The sequence below is a fragment of the Cibotium barometz genome, chromosome 63, assembly GCF_041138505.1.
Source record: "Cibotium barometz isolate CiBa-2024 chromosome 63, ASM4113850v1, whole genome shotgun sequence".
Lineage (NCBI taxonomy): Eukaryota > Viridiplantae > Streptophyta > Polypodiopsida > Cyatheales > Cibotiaceae > Cibotium > Cibotium barometz.
The window spans coordinates 14619277-14645334 of record NC_141108.1 but is presented as its reverse complement, the minus strand read 5'-3'; the positions used below and the strand labels follow the sequence as shown (position 1 = coordinate 14645334).

The window sequence follows — 26058 nt, the reverse complement described above, 5'->3', positions numbered from 1 at the left end:
TGACACTTCTTTCCAATAAAAGAACTTGATTCGCGCTAAAAAAGGGGAAGGTACATTCTCATAATATCCTAAAGAATTTACATTATCTACATCAAAAACTCCCAGTGTGATAGGATAGTTGTCTTTCACCCATATGCCAAATCAAATCACGTTGGACTATAGCCCATAAACCAGTGAGAGGAAAGATTTTAAAAAAGCCCAAAAACAGGCCGCACCTATTTCTAGGCAATTTTTTACATGTTGAAAGATCCAAAGCCAATGAGGGTTTATGTAAATCTACCATTAATGTAGGTGAAGTGTGTCAGTGTTCCATTAATGTAGCCTTATGCATGATTGAAGCTTTTGATATGAAACATGCTTAAGCTTAGTATGTGGTGTATTGCTTGGCTTGATACAATATTATAACCTTTATTGAAAGTTATGAATGTTCTCATTTTCCAAACAAACTTTATTCATAACTTTAAGGTCGAACAAATTATAGGGTTTGTTATGCTATGAGGCATCAAAATTTTCTTTTCTTGGGTGTTCTCTTGCATAAGATCATGTTGTGCTTTAGTTTAAACTTATAATAGCGTAACATTATATATATATAAAGTCCTTTGTTGGTGGAGTTGATGGGAACTTTACCTAGCATTTTCAAAGATTAAGAAAAAGCCCAGAAAGAGCTAAAGCTCTTGATCTATTTTTTCCATGGTTAAATTTCATGCTGAAGATATGGATGTTTATTGAGGGCATGATTAGGACACATGTCTTAACATTAAGGATGCATGGGAGGTTTGAGATAAAGTTGAAGGGTTACGGAGGTGATGTTTGAGAAATAGACAAAGTTCAAGAAGGTGTGATGTTTAAACGTCTCTGTTAAAAGTGTTCGTAACTGGACATTGTTTTTTACATGCTTGGGGGTCATGTGTTTTGGTGAAATGAATGGTCATGTGTTTTGTTCTAAAGGATAAATGGTTGTGTTTGGAAGGATGAACAGTTGTGTTTGGAAGGATTAATAGTTGTGTCTGTATTTTTTGATGTGCAGGTGATCGATCCACCACTGGTGGCGAGGGAAAGCGTACCAAGAAAGAAAAGACATAAGCAGTTGAAAAGGAAGGGGAATCTCTGGAAACAGTTAGCTTGGATCAAATTAGTCATGTGGTGGAGACTAATATTGAGGGTGTTCAAGATGCTGGGAAGGAGGTTGACAGTCAAACAGTGACTAACTCTTTGTCGGCGGGTAGCTCTCTTATGGACGAGTTTAATGGCAAAGAAGCTTTCTTACAAATTGTGCCTTATGTGATGAGATTGGAGGTGCATCCCTTGGAGGACAACAAATATGAGAATAAGATTTACATTGAAAAAGGTGAGGATATCATGCAAAAAATTAGATTGTTTAGTTTTTTTCAATGTCCTATGATCCCTTTGTGCAGACTTATTCCATATGTTCGTGTTAGGGGTTTAGGGAAGATGTTTCTGGTCTAAAGATTGCATTTGGCAAAGAGGGATATGTGCCAGAAAATGGAGCATTTATAGTTTCTCTTTGGACATGTGAAAAAGAGACTACCTATGTGAATGATGAGATTACTAGAGTAAATGAGATGCTATTTGGCATGACATTAACAGGGAGTTTGAGGAGGAGGTAAGAAGTAGACTAGAGTTGCACATCCTTGTTTGGTAGGATGTTTTATATTTGGGAGGGCAACCATCGTACGGTGGCTTGGGCACAAGCTATCAAAGAAAGATTTTCTCAAACAAGAGCAAAGAACCATCGTGTATTGTGTACGATCATTGATCTTACACGTGTGAGTGAGATCGCTGTTGGCAAGCCTTCTCAAAGGATGAATTAGTAAGTTGCTTATAAATTTATATTTGAAATCTTGATCATGTGGTGTTTTGCTCGAGAAAATTGTAATTTTTTGTGTCCATTTTTTAAAGCTTGAATACTCATGCTTTGGTAACCACAACCTTCCAGGACAAGATTATGAATTGTGCCAACATTAGTGCTGCCAATCATGATGATTGCATGAAAGATTTGCCAGAGCAAGATAGAAAGTTAATTACTTTGATTAGTAAGAATAATACAAAGGGATCTGAGCCTTAGTACCCTCTTACTCGTAGATACTTGGGCAAGCTTGTTTATAATGTGAGTTATGTGAAGGTTCAAATTACTCGAGCCTTGAACAAAAATCTCAAGCAAGTGCGCTTGACCATGGGAGAAGATGAGGTGAAAAAAATTGAAGCCAAGGAGATAGAGGATTTGGCCACGAGATATGGTGACTGCATAGGGAAGGTATTTTGTAGTGTGTTTTGCAATAATGAATTACATTTCTATTGAGATTAATATAGTGTGATTCTATTTGCGTTTCAAGAGACAATGTTAAATTTGGACATAGTGTGTTGAGAATGATATCCATTTGTGTAGATCCTTAATATTATTGATCCAAAGCATGGTGATGCATGGCGGGCTAGAGTGAGGTCCTTAAAGTGGGATGTCGATAGCTTTGCAACACTAGAGAAGCTAAATTTATTAGCGTTGTGTGATGTACCAATAGAGTCCAAAATCTTTTGGTTGGGTTTATTGGAGACAAGCAAGGCAACCAAAAATATGTTTGGCCTTGTGCACGGAGATCATGTTTATAGAAAGTAAGTCATGGTTTTCTATAGCTATTTGTGTTTAGTTGTTTGCAATTTGTGTTTAGTTGTTTGCAATTTTCAAAATCTGCAAATATGTCACATGCATACTTTCCTTTGTGATGTGATTTCTTTTGCTTTGAATCTGGCTTCGAAAAGAGGTCACTCTTGAAAAGATTTTACAAGGGAAAAATGATATCCTTAAAGATTTTGTGGATGAGCTTAATTGAGTGGTGGTGCCCAATGATTGCTTGTTCTATGATTATTATGAGGAGATAAAGATTGAGAAGAGGAAGCAATTGTTCTCTCTTGAGACAAGCCTGGAGAAGGTGGTTGATGAGGAGGTGGAGAAAAAGAGACCTACACAAAGGAGATGTTAGTCGGGTTCTTTATCAATGTAGGCATCTACTAACTATTGGTCATTGTCTTGAGTTGCTCGTTGCTTTATTTTGCATGTGTAAGACAAAGACAAAGTTGTGGAAGAGCAACCAAGGGTGGACTTATTGGATGCAGAGATAGACATGAATATTGAGGATGCTCATGAGATGATGGTAAGTCTTTTCCAACCTCTCTAAAATTGAGCTTGGGATTTTGGCTTTTTGACTATCATATCGACAATGGCATGAATAAGGAAAGTTGTTTGACATTAAACCTTTCTTTGGATTGTTTTCAAGATGAGGGCCTTCATGCAAAACAACGTTGATCATTTCTAAAAGAATGATAACATATGTCTACCAGCCACATGTGTGCCAGTTTTGGATGTGTCATGTGGGGATGGTCCAAAGTGTTTGGCCGTTGTTGGGGATTATATTGCTATTGGCAAGAGTTTTATAAATGGCACAAAGAATGTATCTTACACCATAGTTCATGAGCACATGCAAAAATCCTCACCCAAGGGTAGACAATATACAAGGAAAGGGAGATCAGTTTCTTGGGCGGAATGATCTAATATTTTTGGACTCCCTTTCGGTGGAGTGGTACATGGTGCCGCTGACTCTAGGCCCATGTGGGATACAGTGTCTAAGGATCATGTGCAGTATGGAGTTAGTTTGGCTGCATTGACTCTTGGTGATTCTGGTTGGTTGATGATTATGGCATCGATGAGCGGTAATATTCCATGTTGGAAGCTTGCAAGCATTTACTTTTGTCTTGCGATTTGGTTGATAAAAGTTATGTTATGTTTTATAGGAGAGACAATGGGTTGGATTGAGCGCTATTGCCGTGTATCAAATTTGGAGATTTGGCATCGTGTTATTATCATACATCACTCACCCTATGGATACTATGAGACTGGTGGTTTCAGGATAGAGGTAGTGTGTTTAGTGGTGGTTCCATGGAAATTTGTTTGGTATATATGATTTTTTAAATTTCATTTTGTTGTTGTCATCCTATTGTAGTATACCTCTTCTTTGCTCTTTGCAGTTCGTAGACGAGGTATGATTCCTGTGATTTACTTCTTGGAAAGTGCACCTCTTTTCAAGGCGCTTCATATGCATCCTATGGATTTGGTGGCATACCATTATTTGCCAAATGTATCTCGTGCTAGGGATCTCGGGGGTGTGGAGATCCGTGGTGTTTTGGAGCATAGAATTACTTTCATTGCAGGATATTTGGAGTTGTTCTGTCATCCTAGTGGTGTTTGCCTTGAGTTGGTACAACTCCTCTACTTCAGGCATGTTTAAGGTCAAGTCGATTATGCGCTTCGATGGACTCTGATGAGGGTCTTCTATCTTCATACGTACAGCCATTGCTTCTACCTAGGAGGCAAGGAGGCCAGGGGGGAGGCTACAATTCACATGATTGGGATGATGATATCGATGAGCGTGTGGGACAAAATCCATATGATTAGTGAGCATCTAGACCTTATTCAATGCTACATTGATGACTAATGCTCAAGGATCCTAGTTTGTTATTTTGGTTACCTTCATGCATATGCTTAAAGATAGGAAAATTCAAGTTTGATCTACAATACACATATATACTTAAACATGTGAATTTGCAAAAACTAAACAATTTTTATTCTTTATTTTATATCTAAAGTGTTCTACCAAAGTATGCCAAAGAAATGCCAAGAACCATGGCTAGAGACACACGTTTTGAGAAGGACCATGTAGATTGATGTCACGCTCATCATGTTTTTATAGACGATGAGTGTGACTCAACTTGATTTGTTTTGGTGTATGTAGTGGACAATGCAACACATGGTTTTTGTGTTTACTTGCCATGATTGGTGATTTTGTTTCAGTCGGTTAATGTAGATATTGTTGGGTATTGTTCTGTGGAATCAAAAAATTATAGTTGGAGTGGTGTTTTAATTTTGTATGATGATTGATGTGATCTTCTAATGTGCTGCTTATGTCTCGTGCTCACTTTGCATTGTTTTCTGTTGTAAAAGTTTATTGAGTAACTTTCCATTTTTTGGGGTTTGTTGCCAAGTTTTGCTTTGATTTTCAAATAGCTCGAAAAAGGTTGCTCGATGTTTGGTCAGACTCATACCACACAAGACAAGATTGGGTGCAATCTCCCCCCTCAAGTGTGTAGCTCCCACTTCCACGACTTGAGTATTTAGAGAATTGTATTCCATAAAAATAGCCCAAGGAGCTAATAATAGTTGTGCATACAATTTGGGCTTGCTTTTCTCACTTTTGGGTTTTACTTTATATATTATTAACCATATCAAAGTTCCTAAGGTTTATATATATCAAACCTTTGCCCAAATATGAATGCTAATGGGCCTTTACACATGAAGTAACCTTGTGCACACTTGCACTTTAAATAACCTAGCCACATGAAAGGCTATAAATAATTTATGGAATTCTAATACATGATTTAGCAAAATGATCACCATCTTCATGCCGCCGCTCAATCCACCAGCCATACGATACCTTAATCAAAGGTGATACCTTTGATGGGGTCGAAAAGGAGTTGTCAGCAACAATCACCTTGGAGAAAATGTTATGGTGACTTTGATGACCCCATGAAAGGCCAACTTTCACCTTTCACTAAGTCTTCTTTTTATTGCATCTAGCAATGTGGGTTCTAGTTGCATTGGCTCGAGAGGTAGAGGCTCCATAACTCAATCTTTTTGCAGCCTTTTAAGAATGGTTATTGGTTCGGTCAAGTTGGCATCCTCTATGGCTCCCTCATTAGTTCTATGATTAGCTCTAGGCAGATACGCTCAGGTGGAGTCGGTGGCTTATATTTGACCACTTACTTCAGGACATGCTTTAATTTAGTGTGCACCTTCCTCACAAGGTCTTGGCCTTATTTCAACACGAGGTTGGGATACTCCTTAAGTTTATTTAGAAGGTTTATATAGTGGATGGGCTTTATTTATTTGGGAAGAGCTAGTTTAAGCAGGAGATCACTCAGCTCCACAAGGGAGGTAGCTTTGAAACTCTCATCGAAGCCACTTTCAATGTTTATGATGTCATTTTCCTTGACAACGATATCATAACCACTTTTAATGGTTATGATGCTGTTGTCCAACGACGTCATAACCACTTTTAATGGTTATTAACGATGTCATTGTCCTTGACAACTGATCGTGTAGTGCATTTTTATAAGCTCTTTGATGTTTTCTTCTTGTAGACCTTTGGTTCTGGTCCTTTAGCTTTTTTAGAGGCTATCTTTGGGGATTTTGTACCTCAGACTCTTAAGCCATGGCTTTTAAGTTAAAACTGGATCTTCTTGCTTCTTTGTTGCCTTGGATGTTTCCTTGGCAACTTTGTTTAGAGCCTTGTGATAGCATTAAGGGGACTGTATGAATAAGTCCTTCTTGTACATGAAAGAAATTAAGGCTCGTTGAAGTGCCTTCATATGGAATGACAATGGTATTTGGTACTGGATTCAAGGATTTGGGGTACTTGGTGTGACAACTTTAGTAGGGCACTTAACAACAAGATGTAGGCCCTTGTAATGGAAACATTGAGGAGGTGGCATGCCTAGCATGTTATTGAAGTCTCTCGCCCTTTGTTGCATTTGAACAAGGAGGCATAACCAATAGCTAGGGGCCTTTTTTGATATCCATATGAATTGTATTGCTCATATGATTGATAGCTCTCCTAATTCTGGACCCTTAGCAAAGTCATCGAGTAGTGTTACAATAGTTTCAAGAAGATTTTGTTGGGGCGGTAATATTGGAGGTGGGTATGGGGCGGTATGTACATACCTCTCAATAAAGGGGTTTGATTAGGCAACACTGGAATATATGCCACTTGAGATGCATTTGGAATGGCTAGGAGGGCTAGTGGTGGCTACTTTGGCACTGAGGGAGCATGGATTATGGTGCCAGAGTCCACCCTGCTTCTTAGTAACAACAATGGGCTATATAGTATAGTTTCTCATGGCACTAACAATGTGCACAACACTATTATTGTTTGGGCCTTAGCAACAAGAAACTCCATTCTTGTACGGTTTTAGGCAACAAATTATGCACCAAACTATCTCACCATGGAAACAAGTGTGGTTGTTTGGCTTGAGGAATTGGTTGAGATTGGCCTTGATATGAGAATTAACTCTTGTTTACTGGGAATTATATTTTTTATTTTATATCGGGGATGCCCATGTATACCGTGCTTGTTGGTATGTGTAATTTGATTTTTTGGGTTGCCTATATCTCCTGACGACATTAGGATTAATTGATGTGTTCAATTAATTGTTTAACTAACGTGGATTGTGTCTATGAGTATAGGTAACGAGATGCGCGAGGGTACCAATTTTGGTGTCACATGGCATGAGATGTGTGAGGGTGCCGATTGAGGTGTTGCACTATACGAGAGCACCGATTGAGGTGTCGTATGGCTGGTGGATTGAGCAGTGGTGTGAAGATGGATCATTTTGCTAAATCATGTATTAGAATTTCATAAATTATTTACAGCCTTTCATGTGGCTAGGTTATTTAACGTGCAAGTGTGCACAAGGTTACTTCATATGTAAAGGCCCATTAGCATTCATATTTGGGCAAAGGTTTGATATATATAAACCTTAGGAACTTTGATATGCTTAATAATATGTAAAGCAAAACCCGAAAGTGAGAAAAGCAAGCCCAAATTGTACGCACAACTATTATTAGCTCCATGGGATATTTTATGGAATACGATTCTCTAAATACTCAAGTCGTGGAAGTGGGAGCTACATGCTTGAGGGGGGAGATTGCACCCAATCTTGTCTTGTGTGGTACCTTCTATCTCTATCTCTTGTTGTTGCAAATTATTTCATGTTTACTTTTATTCAACTTGTATTCAATTGAATGGTCATACTCTTTGTATTATTTGAGTTTTGTATTATTCTTCATCAAGTATTTTCTAGATCTCGTGATAAGCCTCGAGGTTTCCCTTGAAGCTAGTCTACCACTGCTAGCCTAAGTAGATTTCTTGACAACTCATCCATGCTCATGTCCTTGACTAGGACTCTTATTGGCTCCTTTAGGTGCTAAGGCTTTGGATGATGCATCCCCTATTTCTTGGTTCGAGTGGATGACTTCTACCTCCTTGTGTTAAAGATTGTCTACTAGGCTAGTCTACCATCATTAGCCTATTCTATTGAGTAGATTTTCTGCCAACTCATCCATGCTCATGTCCTTGACTTGGACTCTTACTGTCTCCTTCAATTGCTACTGAGGCTTTGGATGATGCGTCCCCTATTTCTTGGTTCAGGTGGATGACTTCTACCTGCTTGTCTTGAAGATTGTCTACTACGTCTATTGCATCATGTAGTACCTAGACCTGTAGAGATGGTCATGAAGCCTCTTACTCTTGAGACTGACCATAAACCGATCTCAATGGTGAATGAAATTCATCTAGTCTTTTGTAAGGGTTGATCATAAACTGATCAATGGTAGTTAAGGGTGATGCAACATCTCCAAAATATTCTCATAGTCGGTGTCGTGGTCGGGTAAGAGGCTCTAGTGGATGCTTAGGTGAGGTATTCAGGCCCACATCTCTCTATAGAAAGCGACTGCGTAGCTACACGACATCCTTGCCACCTACTTTATGCTCTCTAATGATGCCCATAACACCTATTGTTGGGCAAGATTTCGATTCTAGATTTTGAGCCGATAGGATGCTATTATAGTATAGATATGAGCACTGGTGTAATCATTGAGAATTCTCGTGGTAGTGCGTCACGAGATGCATAAAGTCTCTTAGCTACATCACATTTACTAACGTGCTCACGAATTGGGTTGACCATCTAGGGAAATAAAAATAGTAATAGATTAATCGAAAGTAGAGTTCCAAAACCTCGAAGGGTATTAGTTTAATAAAAAGTGGATGCTAGGGGGGTTTTTTTGTGAGCTTCGAAGGCAAGCCTTTTAGAGCATCCAACGAGCTTTTAAGGAAGGCCACATGTTTTTCTTCCAAATATTTTACTAGGATAACTTTCATATGATAAGATTATATGATTGTATGACTATATGATTATCGAAAGTTGAAGTCAAAGTCAAAGTTGAAGTCGGAGTTAAAAGTCAGAGTCGAGAGTCGGGAGTCGGGAGTCGAAAGTCAAAGGTCAAAAGTCAGAGTTCGGAGTCTGAGTCTGAGTCTGAGTTGGAAATTGAAATCGGAGTCAGAAGTTGGAAGTCTCTGTATAAGTAAACCTAGCCATCATGGTCGATTTTGTGACGTGGCACGGGGGAAAATAAAATGCTAGGATGCCTCTCAGAAGCCAGTCTATGCACTGGCTTCTGAAAGGCATCCTAAGGTTTTATTTTTTCCCAAATAAAGCAATTAAACGACCACCACCCAAGAAAGAAAACCTGGCCAAAAAAATAAACGACCGATTTTGTGACCTGGTAGGGGGGAAAATAAAACGCTAGGATGCCTCTCAGAAGCTAGTGCAAAATAAAATTCTAGGACCTCTCTCAGAAGCTAGTGCATGGCTTTTGAGAGGCATCCTAGGGTTTTATTTTCCCCAAATAAAGCACTAAAACAAGCACCAGGCAGCCACCCACTTGCGGTCCATGCTACTAGGCCGTGGATCGAGGCTCTTTGTTCCGACTTCGGATTCGGATTTCGACACACGCATACAATGTCAGAGTTGGAAGTTGGAGTTCTCAATACAAAGAATAGACTACCGTTGAATTAACCTAGTTTTTCCTTGGGGCCCAATAAGGATCAACAATGTTATTGCTGTGTGGCAACAAAGAATAGGGTCAAATAGTAGCTAGGGAGCAGGGGGCAAGGACTAGTTCAAAGCCCATTTTGTAAGTTCTCCCTTTGTAGTAATTTGAACATCAAGTGTGTTTATTTTTTGGTTAACATGTTGATAAGAATGTGTTTTGTGTGATAGAAAACCATTGTTGGCTGTAAGCCAACAATTGACAAGTACAATTCCTCTCTACTCCACATGACTCGAGCTCTTTTTTGATAAAATTGAGGAGTAGGGCATACATTTAAATTTGTACCTTTGAATTATGCCAATGTAGTCGTAAATTTCATCAATCACATATGCATGAGAGCCTAAACTTGTGGATAGGTTTTCCTAATTTGAATTGTTTTTGTTTTTACATGTATAACCAAGAGGGTGAAGGAGACAAAGAGGAGTCCGAGGATGGAGAGGGGATTGGAAAAAATGTGTAAATTCCTATCTTGTCCTAATCTAGTGACACTTGCTCTATTGCCACCACCCGTGGCAGTTTATAAATCTTGGCTTTTTAAAATAAAAGATATATTTATTTTGTAAATGTTGGCTTTAAGCCCCCCTTAATATGAATTACCTTTTGTTTCTTGAGCAATGCCTCTTCATCCCCTTCTTACACTATCGTGTTGTTATGTTGTGTCTACATGCCCGATTTCAGGATGTAGGAGGCCCCATGTGCATGCACATGAGAAATCGAGTCGCTAAGCATAGAAAAGGGACCTGATTTCATGCATACACACGAAACTCTGCAAGAGTGTGTATCGATATCCCTTAGGCACACTTGCAAAGTTTTATCTGTGTCTAGCACTATCTTGTTGGTTTGCTGAGTCCAAATGCTTGATTTTGGACTTAGGAGGCTCTAGAGAGGGCATTTTGAGGGTCAAAGCCTTCCCACTCGAGAAAAACTTGCACAAGAAACATCAATTAAGAAAAGGAGGGGGCATTCCACCGTGCCATGAGCCTACTCTGTGGTGCTTGATCAATGAAGAGAAAAACATAGTTTCTTGATGCATTTGCGACACACACAGTTTGAAGGAGGGGGTGATTCCTTTGGATAATCTATCAACTCTAGGGACCTTAGTTATTTGCTCGAAAGAATTGGAATGCTCCGGATATATACTCCAATATTTTTCATTTCCTTTAATACACTTGGAGCGTAATATTAGATTAAAATGTTAACCTAACCAGGGTTAAATCGAGACCGGGGTTGAAGCTAGGGCTTACAAGCAATGCTTTCCAAACAAATCGTCTCTTCTCGCTCGCCGCCCAGAGAATACAGTTGAGAGCTTAGAAGAAATTAGGGTTAAAGAGACAGATCGTCTGTCCACCTTGTCCAGAGAGCTTTCTCTGGCTTGGCCCCGGTTTTGCAGAGAGTTAGGGTTTCCTGCAGAATCTAGGGTATTATTCAGAAGTTAGGGTTCTGTTTTTCTGAAGCTCGTGTTATCTGCTTCTTGTTGCGTCTGCCGCTATGGGCTTCAAGGGGACAAAGGCTGAGAAGAAGGTGCACTATGACAAGAAGATGTGCGAGCTGCTGGAGCAGTACACCCGGGTCCTCATCTGCGCGGCTGACAACGTTGGATCCACTCAGATGCAGAGCATCAGGAAGGGTTTGCGCCCTGACTCTGTTGTGCTCATGGGCAAGAACACTATGATGAAGAGGACCATCCGCATCTACTCTGAGAAGTCTGGCAACACCGACTGGCTCAACCTTCTCCCTTTGCTCGTGGTATGTTCTCTCGAATAACGTGTAAGAGACAGCTGTAGGGGGTCGTGAACAATGCATTGAGAGTTTTTCATGCTGTGCTCCATCCTCTCTCCTAATCAACATGCTATAGAAAGAGATATTTGTTTACAGAACCTCGGTATTTATCTAATTGATCGTGTATGTTTCCTTCTCGCAGAGGTTCGTTTCTCTGACCAGAGGTACCTTAATTGTATAGATGTCAAGCTCAGGCTTGTCTTCCTGTAATCATGATTTCTTGCTTCTATGAATGTGTTCGTATGTGTTTGCACGTGAACATTTGTATGTACATTTGTGTAGGGACTGGATTTTGTATACATTAGCACAGGCTTATTAAATTGTAGTTTAAATGTTAAGTGTATTTTTAGGGTTGTACAGTTGCTTGTTTGCCTGCTTATATGCTTGTCGTATGTTGTCTATGTGTTTATGTATGTGCATTTGTGTATTCTTGTACGCCTGTAAGGAGAGGGAGGGGACCCCTTAGGCTCTTCAAATTGTCTCTCAACTGGGCTCTTTTATTCTTAATGAGCTGAATTGTCTTCATTCATGTGCCTGTGTAGTTTGTTTCAATACCGCTCCTGTATACTTAACATGTGAGTTTACTCCTGTTTTATTGCAGGGTAACGTTGGTCTGATTTTTACTAAGGGAGATCTTAAGGAAGTTCGTGAAGAGGTTGCAAAGTACAAGGTGAGTTACTCAAATATCAATCTGGGTTGTGATCTCAATGTATGTCAGGCCTATCAAGGTTTAAAGCTGAAGGTGCTTTTGCATTTGAGTATAAAGTCTAACCCCTATTTGTGCAAAGCCATTTGTTAATCCATGATGTAGTCGATGCCCATAGATGCCTCCTGTTTTGGTCATTGTTTAGTCTCGTAAGATTTTTTGGCGATTATTAGGTTGGCGCCCCTGCTCGAGTGGGTCTGGTTGCCCCTATTGATGTGGTGGTACCTCCTGGAAACACAGGATTAGATCCATCCCAGACATCGTTCTTCCAGGTACATTCTGACTGCTCAACTCGCAAGGTATACCTTTCAATTAGATGTACCATGAGTAATGTTAACCTCTTGCTCTGCAGGTCTTGAACATACCCACCAAGATTAACAAGGGTACTGTGGAAATTATTGCTCCTGTGGAGCTCATCCACAAGGGTGAAAAAGTGGGTTCTTCTGAGGCTGCTCTACTTGCAAAGCTTGGGATTCGCCCATTTTCATATGGGTTGGTTGTTCAAACTGTGTATGACAGCGGATCTGTATTTGATCCTGCTGTCCTTGACTTGACAGAGGATGATCTGGTTGAGAAATTTGCATCAGGTGTGTCAATGGTTGCAGCCTTGTCTTTGGGATTAAACTATCCTACCTTGGCTGCAGCTCCACATATGTTTGCGAATGCATACAAAAATGTGGTGGCTGTTGCTCTTGAAACTGAGTATTCGTTCCCTCAGGCTGATCAGGTCAAGGAGTTCTTGAAGGTGATTCTCATCAGCATGTTCTCATCTGGGTCTATTCTGCTACATACATATATATATCATGTGCTGAAGATGGTTATATGCATCCTGTTTGCAGGACCCAAGCAAGTTTGCTGTAGCAGATGCCCCTGCAGCAGCTACTGAGTCTGCTGCCCCAGCTGCAGCAGTAGAGGAGGAGAAAAAGGCCGAGCCAGAGGAAGAATCAGATGATGATATGGGCTTTAGTCTGTTTGATTAGGCTACCTTTTCAATTGAGTATGATTAGCAGGGAATAACTGTTCTGGCTTTTGAAATTTTGAAGATTAAGCTATCTGGTTAGTAACTGTAGGCTGGATGGACAGGTAGGTGAGTGCAGTCTTTAAACCTATCTTCTAGATCACAACAACGTATTTGAAGATTCTTAAATATTTACTTATGTGTGTTGTTAGTATGACTCTTTATTCTATTTACAAAGTATTAAATCTTTGTATATCTTTGTAGAAGTCTAGAGAGGTACTTATTGAGTTCTTGCATTTATAACTTGGTTTGGTACATGCTTGATTTAATGTTTTTGGCTCACATTAAGTTCATTGCAAGCAAGTGTATCGCTGGTGTCCTCTGGCTGGAATTTTTTTCTCAAAGATTTGAGGTGCCCTTTTCAGGCCTGGCCTTTTGCATCACATTGCAGTCCCTCAGTCTGAACATTACTTGCACTTAGAACGTGCATTGATGTTAGATGTCTCATTTTTCACCTCTGCTGATATTGAGAGGTGAATTGTTGGCATGCATGGGGTGTTGTAGAGGTGTATGTGGACTGGACTGTGTCCTATCAGGTGTCATTAATCTATCAATCACTGATGATGCTTTCCAGCAGCACTGGTGACAAGCATGATGAGCAATTGAATAGAATTATACCTTGGAATCTCTCTGTATACCGTCTTGTACCACAGAATCGTAACCTTGGAATCTCTCCTAAGCCAACCATATTCCATTTTGGTTCAAAGTGGAATAATAGGCAGGATGTTTTTACTCTGCTAAGTACATAACATATCGAAGTCAGGTGGATTTATCGAAGGCAGGTGGATTTGAAGAACTTAAAACTTGGATGTGTGCCGCGATGATTTTTAGATCTTCCAACTCCATATGGCATACTTACCTTGAGAGGAATAATGTATGTTGAAGTATATGAATACTTTGAAGTATTCTGATAAATGGCTATGTTACTTAGCTTCAAAGGAATAATGTATGTTACATAGGGAATGGTCTTTGATCAACAGTAGCGATATGTTACTTTAAATTATTCAGATAGATGTCTGAAAAGCCTATTTGAAGACTCGCAAAGAAGCATAGTAATACTAACAACAGTAAAAATTCTTAATTGTTCCTGTAAGAAATTGCTGTGGACATTGAAAGCTGTAATTGGCCACATGGTTTTAGTAAGGAGATTCGAGAGTCAGAAAGGAATTTCAGCTTCCCTTAGAAACACACAAGGAAGAGGAGGTGAGAGTAAGTAATTCTCCATACCTTATTACATTACAGGTCATAAGTGCCGGTGAACAGTAACTCCTTGAAGAAACTGGTAGTGCATTTATCTTATGCCACCCCATTTTTCCATTGCCAGTCCTTGTTTAACCAAGTGAGGATTGAAAGCAGTTAAAATTCTACCATCCTAATTATCAAATACCTGCCTGACCACCTCAGATCCTTGTTGGAGATGTGATACAAACAATCAGCTTGGGCATCATCCACCCTAGTAAGGGTCCATCCTGTGGGTCACCAAGAAATTTTAAACCCTCGTTAGAGATGTGATACATTCAACCAGCTTCTCATCCGTCCTAGTAAGGGCCCCCATCCCATGGGATACTAAAATATTTTAAACCTTTTACATCGTAGTAGTGGCCAAATCCGAAAGGGAGTTGATTTTGAGACCCCTTGCCTCTAATTTCAATAGCTTCCTCCATTATTTTCACCATTCTATGAAGAGAGGAGCCCAACTTAGCTTTAACATGTGTAGGTAGATGAAATATGCCCATACCCCTCAGTCTTTGGGTATGCATTTTTAAACCCAAGGTAGTCAAGTTCGGTCCCCATTAACCTTTGATTTGTTTCTCCATGATAGGACATGAATTTGGACTAGTGAATTCTTTTGAAATCAATTGGGGCTGGGTACATCAATAGGCATTCAACACGGTATTTATTATGTCCACTGTTGAGTGAAAGGGTAAAATTTAATCATGTCTTCCTACTTTCTAGGTTTATTCGAAGTCTTCTCAATTGCCCAGCTAGAGCCAAGTCATTGTTAAAGACATCAGTTCGAATGGGTGCTTCTACTACGTATTCCCCTTATGGATAACCTTACACCCCCGTCTAGAAAGATAAATCCTCTTCTTCAATTAGGCTAATAATTTTGGACTTGAAGATGTTACATTTGGAACTTGAAACTTTGGCAAAGGTTGAACAGGAGTAAGGGCAGGTCTCACATTATTATTGGAAGCTTATAGGAATAGCAAAAAGTTATCAGCAAAGCATTGTATGAGTAGTAGCTCCACGCTCTATAACTTTAGCCCACAAATCAAACCTTGAGCAGCTACATCTTCCAGAGAGTATCAGGGGATGAATGGCTAATGCCAATAGTATAGGGACTCAGAGTAAACCTTGAACAGCTACATCTTCTAGGGAAAATATCAGGGGATGAGTGGTTAATGTAAACAGTAAAGGGGACAACTTTGTTTGATTGACATGTTAATCTGAAATACTCTGACCAGTATTCTATTAATCAAGAAATGTGAGTAAGAACCGACACACATAAATAAATAGTACTAGACATTTTATCCCCAAACCCCATCTTTTCCATAAACTTGGAGATGAAAGACTAGTGTATCCTATCATAGGCTTTTTCCAAATCAAGTTGAAACATGTCATCTCTTATTAGTCACACTTGCCACTTTCTCCAAGGCAGCATATATGTTATTATAAATTCATTTGCACTTTATAAAACCATATTGCATCAAACCTGTCAGTGATATAAATGTCCAACGGTCATGCAGGCGCCTCGTGAGTGTCAGCTCCTCATGTTGAGCCTGATATCTCAACACTCCCCCTTAAGCTCAACTCCAGCTCATGAACTCCAAGCATATCTCGAAATCTGCGGAGCTTCTGAACTCCCAATGCCTTCGTGAAGGTGTTAGCAACCTGATCCTGTGTGCTGACGTAGGCCAAGTCGATGTCGCTTGCTAAGATTCTCTCTCTCTCATGAAGTGGTAATGCACCTCAATGTGTTTCGTCCGTGCATGGAAAATTGGGTTCCTAGCCAACTGTATACTGCTAAGATTGTCACAATATATGACAAGCTTTCTCTCCACATGTAACCCCAAATCAACAAGTAGCTTGCGTAACCAAGCTACCTCACATGCTGCCACCGCACCTCCTCTGTACTCTGCCTCTGTGCTCAACAAGGCAAATGTGGGCTGCTTCTTGCTGCTCCATGTCGCAGCAACCTCCCCTATGAAAACATAAATCCACTGGTAGATCTCTTGTTTGAGATGCTACTTGCCCAATCTACATCTGTGTACCCATATAGCTCCATTGGTACACCTGCTACATAAAACAATGCATAACCAACAGTGGCCCTCAAATATCGAAGTATGCATCGCCGCACACTGTCAAGATGTGGTTTGCGTGGAACTTGCATAAACTCGCTCTCTAAGCCAACAGTGTAGCTCAAATCTGGCCTGTTGATCGTGACATAGATCAGACTCCCCACAATCTTCTTGTACATAGTGGGATCCTCCAACACATAACCTGCATCCGCAGCACTAAGCTTGCCATTTTGATCTTATGGCACCGAGATTGACTTACAATTAGCCATCCCATACTTGGACAACATGTCCAATGCATACTGTCTCTATGACAGCCAAATACCCTCAGGTGTGCGAATGACTTCAATTCCCAAAAAGTAGTGTAGATCTCCCAAATCCTTCATCTCAAACTTCCTTTTGAGAAGACTTTTCACATGCTCAATCTCTTCCAAGTTGTCACCTCCAACAATAAGATCATCTACATATATGGTGATGATCACAATACCCTTATCACTCTTGCGCACATAGAAAGAGTGATCTGCATCTGCCATATGAACACCAATAGTGACAAGATACTCAGCAATCTTGTCATGCCATGCTCGTGGAGCTTGCTTCAGCCCATACAAGACCTTACGAAGCTTACATACATACTCTGGGTGACCTGTATCCTCAAAACATGGTGGACATATATGGTGATGATCACAATACCCTTATCACTCTTGCGCACATAGAAAGAGTGATCTGCATCTGCCATATGAACACCAATAGTGACAAGATACTCAGCAATCTTGTCATGCCATGCTTGTGGAGCTTGCTTCAGTCCATACAAGGCCTTACGAAGAAGCTTACATACATACTCTGGGTGACCTGTATCCTCAAAACCTGGTGGCTGATCCATATACACCTCTTCTTGCAAGTCATCATGTAAGAATACATTTTTTACATCCATCTGATGTAAAAACTAGCCTTTAGCTCTGCAACCACCACAATCACAACTCTCACAGTTGCCATCTTTATAACTAGGGCAAATGTCTCCTCATAATCAATCCCATGTGTCTGCACATATCCTTTGGCTACCAATCTAGCCTTGTACCTGCTTATGCTACCATCACTGTTATGTTTCACCTTATATACACCCACTTACAGCCAATAGCTTTCTTGCCTTCAGAGGCAATGGCACCAAATCCCATCTCATTTCCATACAATGCATCCATCTCTTCATCCATAGCTTTCTCCCAACACACATTTCCAATAGCCTTATCAAAGCATGTGGGTTCTACAACCTGCACAACTTTTGCCATATATGCATAGTGATGTGCCACATAACCATCATAAGTCAATCTCTGCACAGGATTTTGGACTCTTCCAGATCTTTGTAACTTTGCATTCATGGCTTCCATAGTCTTCTTCACACCAGGTGTCCTCATTGTTGGAATCCCAAGCTCCTTATCAAGGATCATCTCCAAGCCACTAGAATTTGCCCTACAGAAATGTCAGGCATACCAAGGGGCTCAACCACTTTCTCTTTGCCTTTATGTGATGTACCAACTACATTTTTAGGACTGGTATTATGACGGAGCCTGCCACTCCATGGTCTATCAACAGAACCACTGGATGAGGACTCTCTTGGTCCACTCAATGACTGTGATTGCTGACCTGCATTCTGTGCAACCACATTTCTACTTACATTAGTCCCAACAACATCCTTTTCTCAACAGCATACCAGCTACTCATCTCATCAATACAACATCCCTGCTTACTCTCAATTCACGTGTAGCAGGATTATAACATCTATATCCCTTTTGCTCAAGGGAATACCCAATAAACACACATTTTTTTGCTTTTGGATTCAGCTTGGTACGTAACCATCTGGCACATACACATGCAATACATCCAAAAACTTTCAAGTGAGACAAATCAGGTTTCTTGCCAGTAAACTTCTCCTATGGTGTTACATCATATATCGCTGCAGCAGTAGGAGTCTTGTTCATGATATAAAAAATTGATGTAGACATAGGCTCGTCCCAATAACTATGTGGCATATTCTTCTCAGCCAATGCTCGTGCTATCTCTGCAATGTTAACTCCATTTTGCTGCGGAGTGTATCTACATATAAATTGTCTCTGAATGTCATTCTTTCACAAGAATTCAGAGAACTCATTGGAGAAGTATTCTCCCCCTCCACCTGACCTTCACATACTTTTCTATCTGTTTTCAGCCCATAACTCTGAAATTCTGAAAACGAGTGAACACTTCACTCTTCTCCTTCATAAAGTACTCCCACACTTTCCTTGTGTGGTCATCAATGAATGTTACGTAGTACCTGCAAACCACCCATAGACATAGTCTTCACTCGCAGGACCCCATACATGTGAATGTACAATATCTAGCACATTCCTACTCACATTTGTGTCATGTGGAAATACATGTTTTGTTTGCTTTCCAAATTGACATGTTTCACAATCTTTCTACATACCTTCAACTTTAAACTTAGGTAGCCATGTCACAATTTCTTTAGTCTGCATAGACTTCATTCTTTGCACATTGACATGCCCAATTCACTTATGCCAAATGTCCAATGTCTATATCTGCAACAACTCCTGAACCATTTGCAAACATTGCAGCACTCACTTCAGGCATATTCACATTCAGTGTAAACATTCTGCCCACTCTGTTACCTTTTGCAACCAACCTGCACTTATCTTTGAAGTCTTTTATATAACAGTCATTAGGGTTAAACCGAACCTTTAAATCCTGCTCAATCATGTGGCCAACAGAAACCAGATTCTTTGTAATGTTCAGAACATGAAGTACATTTGCAAGGTACTTCACTTTACCATCCTACAGCAGCATAGACAATGGCACATCTCCAACATGGACAATTAGATGAGCAGTGTCATCTCCTGTTTCAACAAAACCTGGTCTTTCAAGACTCTTTATTTCCTTGAACCACTCACCATGACTTTCATGTGGTTTGAATCACCTGAATCAACATACCATACATCATCCTTACATGCTGCTACATCATTTCCAGACACAACATTAACCACATGTTGCATAAAAAACAACCTCTCATTATCCTCATTATTTTTGCTAGAGCATGCATAGTTATTTTGGTGCACTTTTCCATTTTGCATGTCACTTTGCTTCTTATAGCAATTTACCTGCACATGCCCAAGCTTACCATAGTAAAAACAGCCTCGTGTATCATTATGCTGCCTTTGTAAATTACCACGACCTCGTTGACTCCCCCTACCTCTAAATTGGCCTCTTCCACCTGTATGTTGTTGTTGTGAATCTTCGAACTGTTGCTGTTGTTGCTGGCCATAATTCTAATTACCTGTTCGGCCACCACCTTGACCACGTCCACAACCTCTACCTCGTCCTCTACCTGAACTTGTGTAAAAGGCCCGCTGCTCTTTGTTTTGTAAAGACTGTTGATCATTACCTAAGTTCTTCTCTTCAACGATCAACATTGACACCAAATCTGTGAAGTTGGGAATGTTCTCCCGAGTCTGAATAGACATCTTAAATGCCTTGTATTATGGCCCGAGACCACGCAGACACACTTCCACCTTATCATCATCATCCATAGAAACACTAATTAATGCAAGGGATTCCACAATTACCTTGATCTTCAAAGCATAATCATTAACGGACATATTCTTTTTCTCCATAGTATAAAGCTCATTCTTCAACTGATTTTTTGTGTGCATTGGTGTTGGTTTCATACAGCTTCACCAAGATGTCCCAAGCCTCCTTTGTATATGTCCAATCATCGTGTCATGTATGCTGATAGAAAGCCAATACATGACTTTCCTTGCTTCTTGATTCCAATCCTTGAACTCTTTTATATCTGCAAACAGTTGGATTATTCTCCGGTATCTCTGGTGCCTCCTCGTAGTCTCAGTAACCTTTTTCCATTAGGAAATTGGTCAATCTAAACTTTCAAGCATGGAAGTTGTTCTTGTCAAGATTCTCTGCAATAATCTGGTTTATTCTATCATTTGACATCTTTTCTGCAACACAAATTTACCAACAATAGCACTCTTGCTTGACCTGCACAAATTGCTGTATTCTCTGCAACAACGGCACTATACTGCACCCAAACTGTTATAACCAGTGACCTTACTTTGCATACATACACCCAATGGCAACTTTGAGACCTCTTTGCAGCGCACACAGTGTCTGCACAACCAATCGACCTTCCTGTAGTTTCAAAAACAGAGTTCTGCAAAGAATCGAAACTTACCCGCAATGTTTGTGAATGCCTGTGAACTGAAAAACGGAGGGCCAGACGCGCTCAAAACGTGTTTTCGGCCTAAAAAACTTTGTCCGAAAAAGGACTCTATAGTTGCCCTGTAGCTTTTCTCCCACAAAGAAAGCTCCTTAATCAGAGTTCGTTTGCCGGTGCCTCCCGAAGGGCTCCTGACAAGGGTGTAGTAGCCAACACAAAGGGGAAAGAGTAGATGAAGCTCTTACCCTTGTACCGCTTCCTGTGCTTCTCTTGCTTGCTGTCTGCCTGCTGGTTAGCTCTTAACATGAACCAAGTTCTGATACCATGAAAAGATGTAGGGGAGAAGAGAGCTTGAGCTCTTGCAAGCACACACACATACTCACACAAACCCTAGAAGAGAACACATAAGGTGAGAGGCTAAAAATTCTTCTTCTTCTTCACAAAACAAAAGAGGTCTACAAGAAGATAAAGTGACTAACACACATAATAGAGTATATACAAGCGGTCCATAATGTGAACACGCTTAGAAGAGTGAGTAGATTACACAAATCTAAAAAGATTATGTTTGAGGCACCATTACCATTCATTAAGGTTAAACTTTGTAAATGAAGTTACCTAATAATAGATGTGCATTGTACTCCATTATGAGCCAATTCACATAAATCAAGATTAAACGTTATAATTATTACTAACCTTTAAGCACTTGTACACAACATAAACACTAAAAGAATTCAACCTTAATGTGCTTGTATGTGCAATGCTTGTCTATCTTTAAACAAAAGTCTAAATCCTTGGAAAAGAGGAAATACTATAAATTCTCATGGTGGTGACATAATAAAGTGATGTCTGCTTTGGCCACATTGTAAAGGTATGAGTATGTGCTTGTAACGATGAGACGTACTCATTTGTGAAAAGAAAAGTTGACCATATTAAAGAGGCACAATTACGAGTGGTTATGCTCGTGGATTTCATAATGGTAGACATGGTAAAAGGAACCTTATAATTGTTTTTTTACATGCATAAAAGTTATCAAGCAAATAAGTTGCTTGAAAAAGGTCTACCAATAAAAATAAACGTCTATGTGGACATTGTTTCACTTATTCAGGTGTAATGAAAAATAAGTTACTTCCTAGATCCAAATTCAAGGACATGCAAACTTTTAAAAGGCAAGGTCTAGTGTTAATGACCGATTACTTAAGGTACTTGGGAGCAACTAGGTGGAATGGGATGCCTAGTGATGTGTGCTATGCCAAGGTACAAGTAATCGAAAGGAGTTGATTGAGAAAGGTTGAGGTTGTCTCATCTAAAAGAATTTCTCGATTGATTCAACGGTTAAGAAGTAAAAGGAATTGACTAAGGGAGTAAATGGTTACTTTACTCTTCATTGCTTATGGTATACAAGGTCAGTCAACTAGTACGTAAGGTACTAAAAGGTAATAGAACAATCTTATTTGGGAATTGTGTCTTACGAAAAGGAGGTTATCCATAAGATTGGTTTTAGTTAGTGTATACAAGTGTGCACTAGAAAAAGGTTGATGGTAACCAAGTAGAGCTTCAAAGTAATCATAACACTCGAGAAGTAAAAAAGAGCAATCAAAAGTTATTAACTGGTGTAATGGCACTTACATGGACATTAGGTGTTCTTAAAAGAAAAGATAATCTCTCGTAGAAATGGAGTTTAAGGGCATATGAATGAGGAAGTAATATTGCTCTACTAAAGGAAGTGTTTCTCTAATTGAAATACTTATAAAAGAGAACTTATTCCAAGTTAGACTTGTTTAATTTTGATTTAAAAGAAAAAGTTATAAATCTTTAAACAAGATTTCTATTATGATTATATGCATGTTCTAGTATAAGAGAGTAAAATTACTCTCTTGAAAAAAGAAGTGAAGTATGAGACCTAAAAAAAGAGAAGGTTATCTTCTGAGATAGCAATAAGGTGAACCAAAGAGTTTAGGACTTTGTTTCTTTTAAAAAGGGGGAAAGGTTATAATCTTTCTCCAAAGTATTGTGCTTGAAGGCTTTGAGATATTTGACGATATTTAAAAGATTGAATGTGATCAAACTTTAAGAGAAGGTTGGCATACTCAAAAATAAGTTACCCAGTTTTGTTTTCGAGGACGAGAAATTTTCTTTCAAGCGGGAGGAAATGTTATGAGATTGACACAAGTAACACTAAAAGGTAAGACTATTATTTATATGTAAAAGGTTGCATGTAAATAAGGTTCAGGGGATTTCAAATAGGAAATACCTAAGCAATGGTTAATAGTCATTAAAGTTAAAGTAAAAAGGGAAGTAGATGGTGCACAATGGAAGCCCAAGGGACACAGAAGTATGTTCCCCCTTGTAGGGGTAGTTGAAGTATGTTCCCCCTTCTAGGGGTAGTTGAAGAGGCATTGGACAAGGAAAAGGTAATGTCTAGCTAATGAAAGGTCTCAAGGAGATGAAGTTGGAAGGTCATGCACGACTTAGGTCTATATAACCATGATTTAAGGGACTATTTGGGATATGGTTAGGTGGAGAGTTAAAGTTCTAGTCTTACAAGTCCTCGAGCTTATAATATAAGGAGAATTACAACAAGTAGAGAGATGAGATAGAAGCTCAAGCCATGATAATGCTGCACATAGAGAGAGAGAGAGAGAGAGAGAGAGAGAGAGAGAGAGAGAGAGATGATAATGATGATGATAATGTATTAGCATCCTTGTTGAGAGGCCAGTGAGACATGACCTATGGGACCTAGAAAGAACATTACATAGTCTCTTCTGAGGGATCAGAGGGTGTAACTTTTATGCATTTTGTCATGGTTTCTTGTCTATGCTCAAATAAGAGACATAAAAGGTACCTAGGATACGAGGATTGCAATGGCTGACCTCAAGGAGTTGGGATAGATTGGTACATTGGGTGATCAATGTCGAAAAGCGCACTCTAATGTCAACATAGGCCGGGCATGTGAGCATGAAGTGTTCCTTGTCCTCAATTTCAAGACCTTGACATAATATGCATACTCGATCTTTTCATTCTCTAGACCACTCCATGCTCCAGTTTTAATGGCCAAATCATTGGAGCAGGTGCAAAGAAGTGTGATAGCTTGTCTTGCCTTGGATGGCATGGGAATGAAAATATGTGGTTGGGTGTGCCATGGTGTTTCTTTATAAGTTTCCTAACATGGATTGATGTGAGTGCAATAGTACTTTAGTTTGCTATTCTTCGCATCCACTTAAGAGACGACTCAATGTCTGCAACTAACATATCCTTTGGATTGATGTGAGTGCAATAGTACTTTAGTTTGCTATTCTTCGCATCCACTTAAGAGGACTCAATGTCTGCAAACTAACATATCCTTTGGTGGTAGATCCAGTAGTTTCTCCATATTCCATCTCTTAAATCATTTTCAGATGTCTTGTGCTGCCCAACTAGAAGAGAGAATCTTGCTTTTATTTATCTTTTGTACTTTGCAAGAGAGAGAGAGAGAGAGAGAGAGAGAGAGAGAGAGAGAGAGAGAGAGAGAGAGAGAGAGAGAGAGAGAGAGAGAGAGAGCAAAATGGTCAGAGATTGCACAACACAATGATGAATGAAATATGATAATACTTCCACCATGTACATTGCTTTTATAGGCATTAAGCCTCATTTTTTGACCTAGACCTTAATAAGGGTTATTCACCCATGTATATTGCCTTTATAGGCATTAAGCCTCATCTTTTGACCTAGACCTTAATAAGGGTTGTTCACACTTTGAGAGGGTGTTCACACCAATGGACACACTGCTAGAATCCAAAATACCCAACAATTTTTGGAGTAGATTACATTTCTAATCATAAATGCTAAGCTATTTCTTGATTCAATACAACAACCAAAGCCTTTTAGGCTTCAAAATCATGCGAATAGGGAAATGGTTTTTTCTCTTCCAAGTATACAAAAATCAAAGCCTTTTTGGCTTCAAAATCAAGTAAATAGGAAAAGGGTTTTTTCCCTTCCAAGTATGTGAATAGAACATCCAATCACAAACAAGCTTCAAAACAAATTCGAAACCAAGGAATCTAACCCATCTACAGCAAAGCAAATATAGAAGTATTTTTTAATCAATCGTGTATGTCATCCAAATTATATACACTAACGGTTATTTATGGCATCTTTTCATATGCACATGCAACTTGCCGAAATTGGCAAGAGTTAGCATGACATAAACAAAAGTGTATGGGAATGTAAGGCTTTGTCGTGCATTTTATGATTTTTCAACTTGTAGGCCCACTTGGGCATGCAAAAAGCCGTGCACACTTCTCTGTAACCATGTGAAAAGCAAAGGTATGAAGCTAAGCTAGGATTTCATCAGAAGTTAGGTAGGGTTATTCTCAATGTGTAGTGTGTTTTTGTTCTATCCAAGCAAATCTCCGTCTCGAAGGGAGAATTAGGTAGGTGGTTGTAGGAAACTATTTTGCATGATTGTGCTATGTCTAAGATCTTCTATCTTGGTAAGGGGTTTTTCAATGTATTGTTTATTAAAGGGTAGTCTATGACTAAGTTATTTGCCAAGGGTCCTTTGTTCTTTGGTCAAAGGTTAATACATGTTTTTCCCTTCGACCCTCTGTTTGATGTCACAATAAAAGCCTTCAAAATACGTGCCCTATTTCGGTTGAGGTGATTGGATTACCTCCTTGGCTTAGACCAGCTTTGCCCGACATTGCCCGATGTTGTTTGTCCCCAGTGAGATGAGGTAGGAGGAAAACAAGGTAATAGTGTATGTATGACATGAAACCCCTCTATTGAGACTCCTAAATATGTTGAAGTTGACTTAGGTCAATTAGGTAAATTGGAATTTGGCCTTAAGCTTGGTGCATCCCTTGGAGCTTGCTTCAAGTGCGGGTTTTGGGCACATTGCTAAAGACCGGTCATGGAGACCACAAGAGAGGACCCTAAAGAGGAGTATAGGGGGGGAAACGATAAGGAGAGTGGTCCATTGGAGACTCAGAAAGTTGATCCTAAGGGGAAGTAAGTGATGCTAGATATTGGGGAGAATAAGAAAAAAGGGGGTTGGGATAAAGTTAAGACTAGAGCCAATGTTAGGTAGAGTAAAGCTGAAGCTAGGAAAGCTCAGAGTAGTAGAGGTTATGAGATGAGAAGGAATGGGAGGTGGGAGAATCAGGACTCTATTATCTTCTCTAACCCTTATAGTCCACTGCTTAAGAGAGATAACTCCTTGTTGTTGGTAGAACAATTTTTTAATAAAGCTCTAAGTGAAGCTAAAAAGGAGATTAATCTGGCTCGGAACAGCCAGAAGGAATGTGAGGAAGTGGAAATGGTTCCGGA

General features: G+C 39.6%; 1 protein-coding gene across 1 annotated transcript; it reads left to right on the top strand.

Annotated features, from left to right (window-relative positions):
• Positions 1–10895: 10895 nt before the first annotated feature.
• Positions 10896–13426, top strand: LOC147603731 (large ribosomal subunit protein uL10-like). Its single transcript, XM_086795808.1, has 5 exons — positions 10896–11479; positions 12114–12182; positions 12392–12490; positions 12571–12963; positions 13058–13426. The coding sequence occupies exons 1-5, from the start codon at positions 11222–11224 to the stop codon at positions 13196–13198; spliced, it is 960 nt and encodes a 319-aa protein (XP_086651934.1). The 5' UTR covers positions 10896–11221; the 3' UTR covers positions 13199–13426.
• Positions 13427–26058: the final 12632 nt, after the last annotated feature.

Excerpts from the sequence above, each read along its gene's own strand:
- LOC147603731 (XM_086795808.1), top strand. The coding sequence starts at position 11,222 with ATGGGCTTCAAGGGGACAAAGGCTGAGAAGAAGGTGCACTATGACAAG. Across the intron at positions 11,480-12,113 it reads ACCTTCTCCCTTTGCTCGTG|GGTAACGTTGGTCTGATTTT; the intron begins GTATGTTCTCTC and ends GTTTTATTGCAG. Across the intron at positions 12,964-13,057 it reads AGGTCAAGGAGTTCTTGAAG|GACCCAAGCAAGTTTGCTGT; the intron begins GTGATTCTCATC and ends TCCTGTTTGCAG.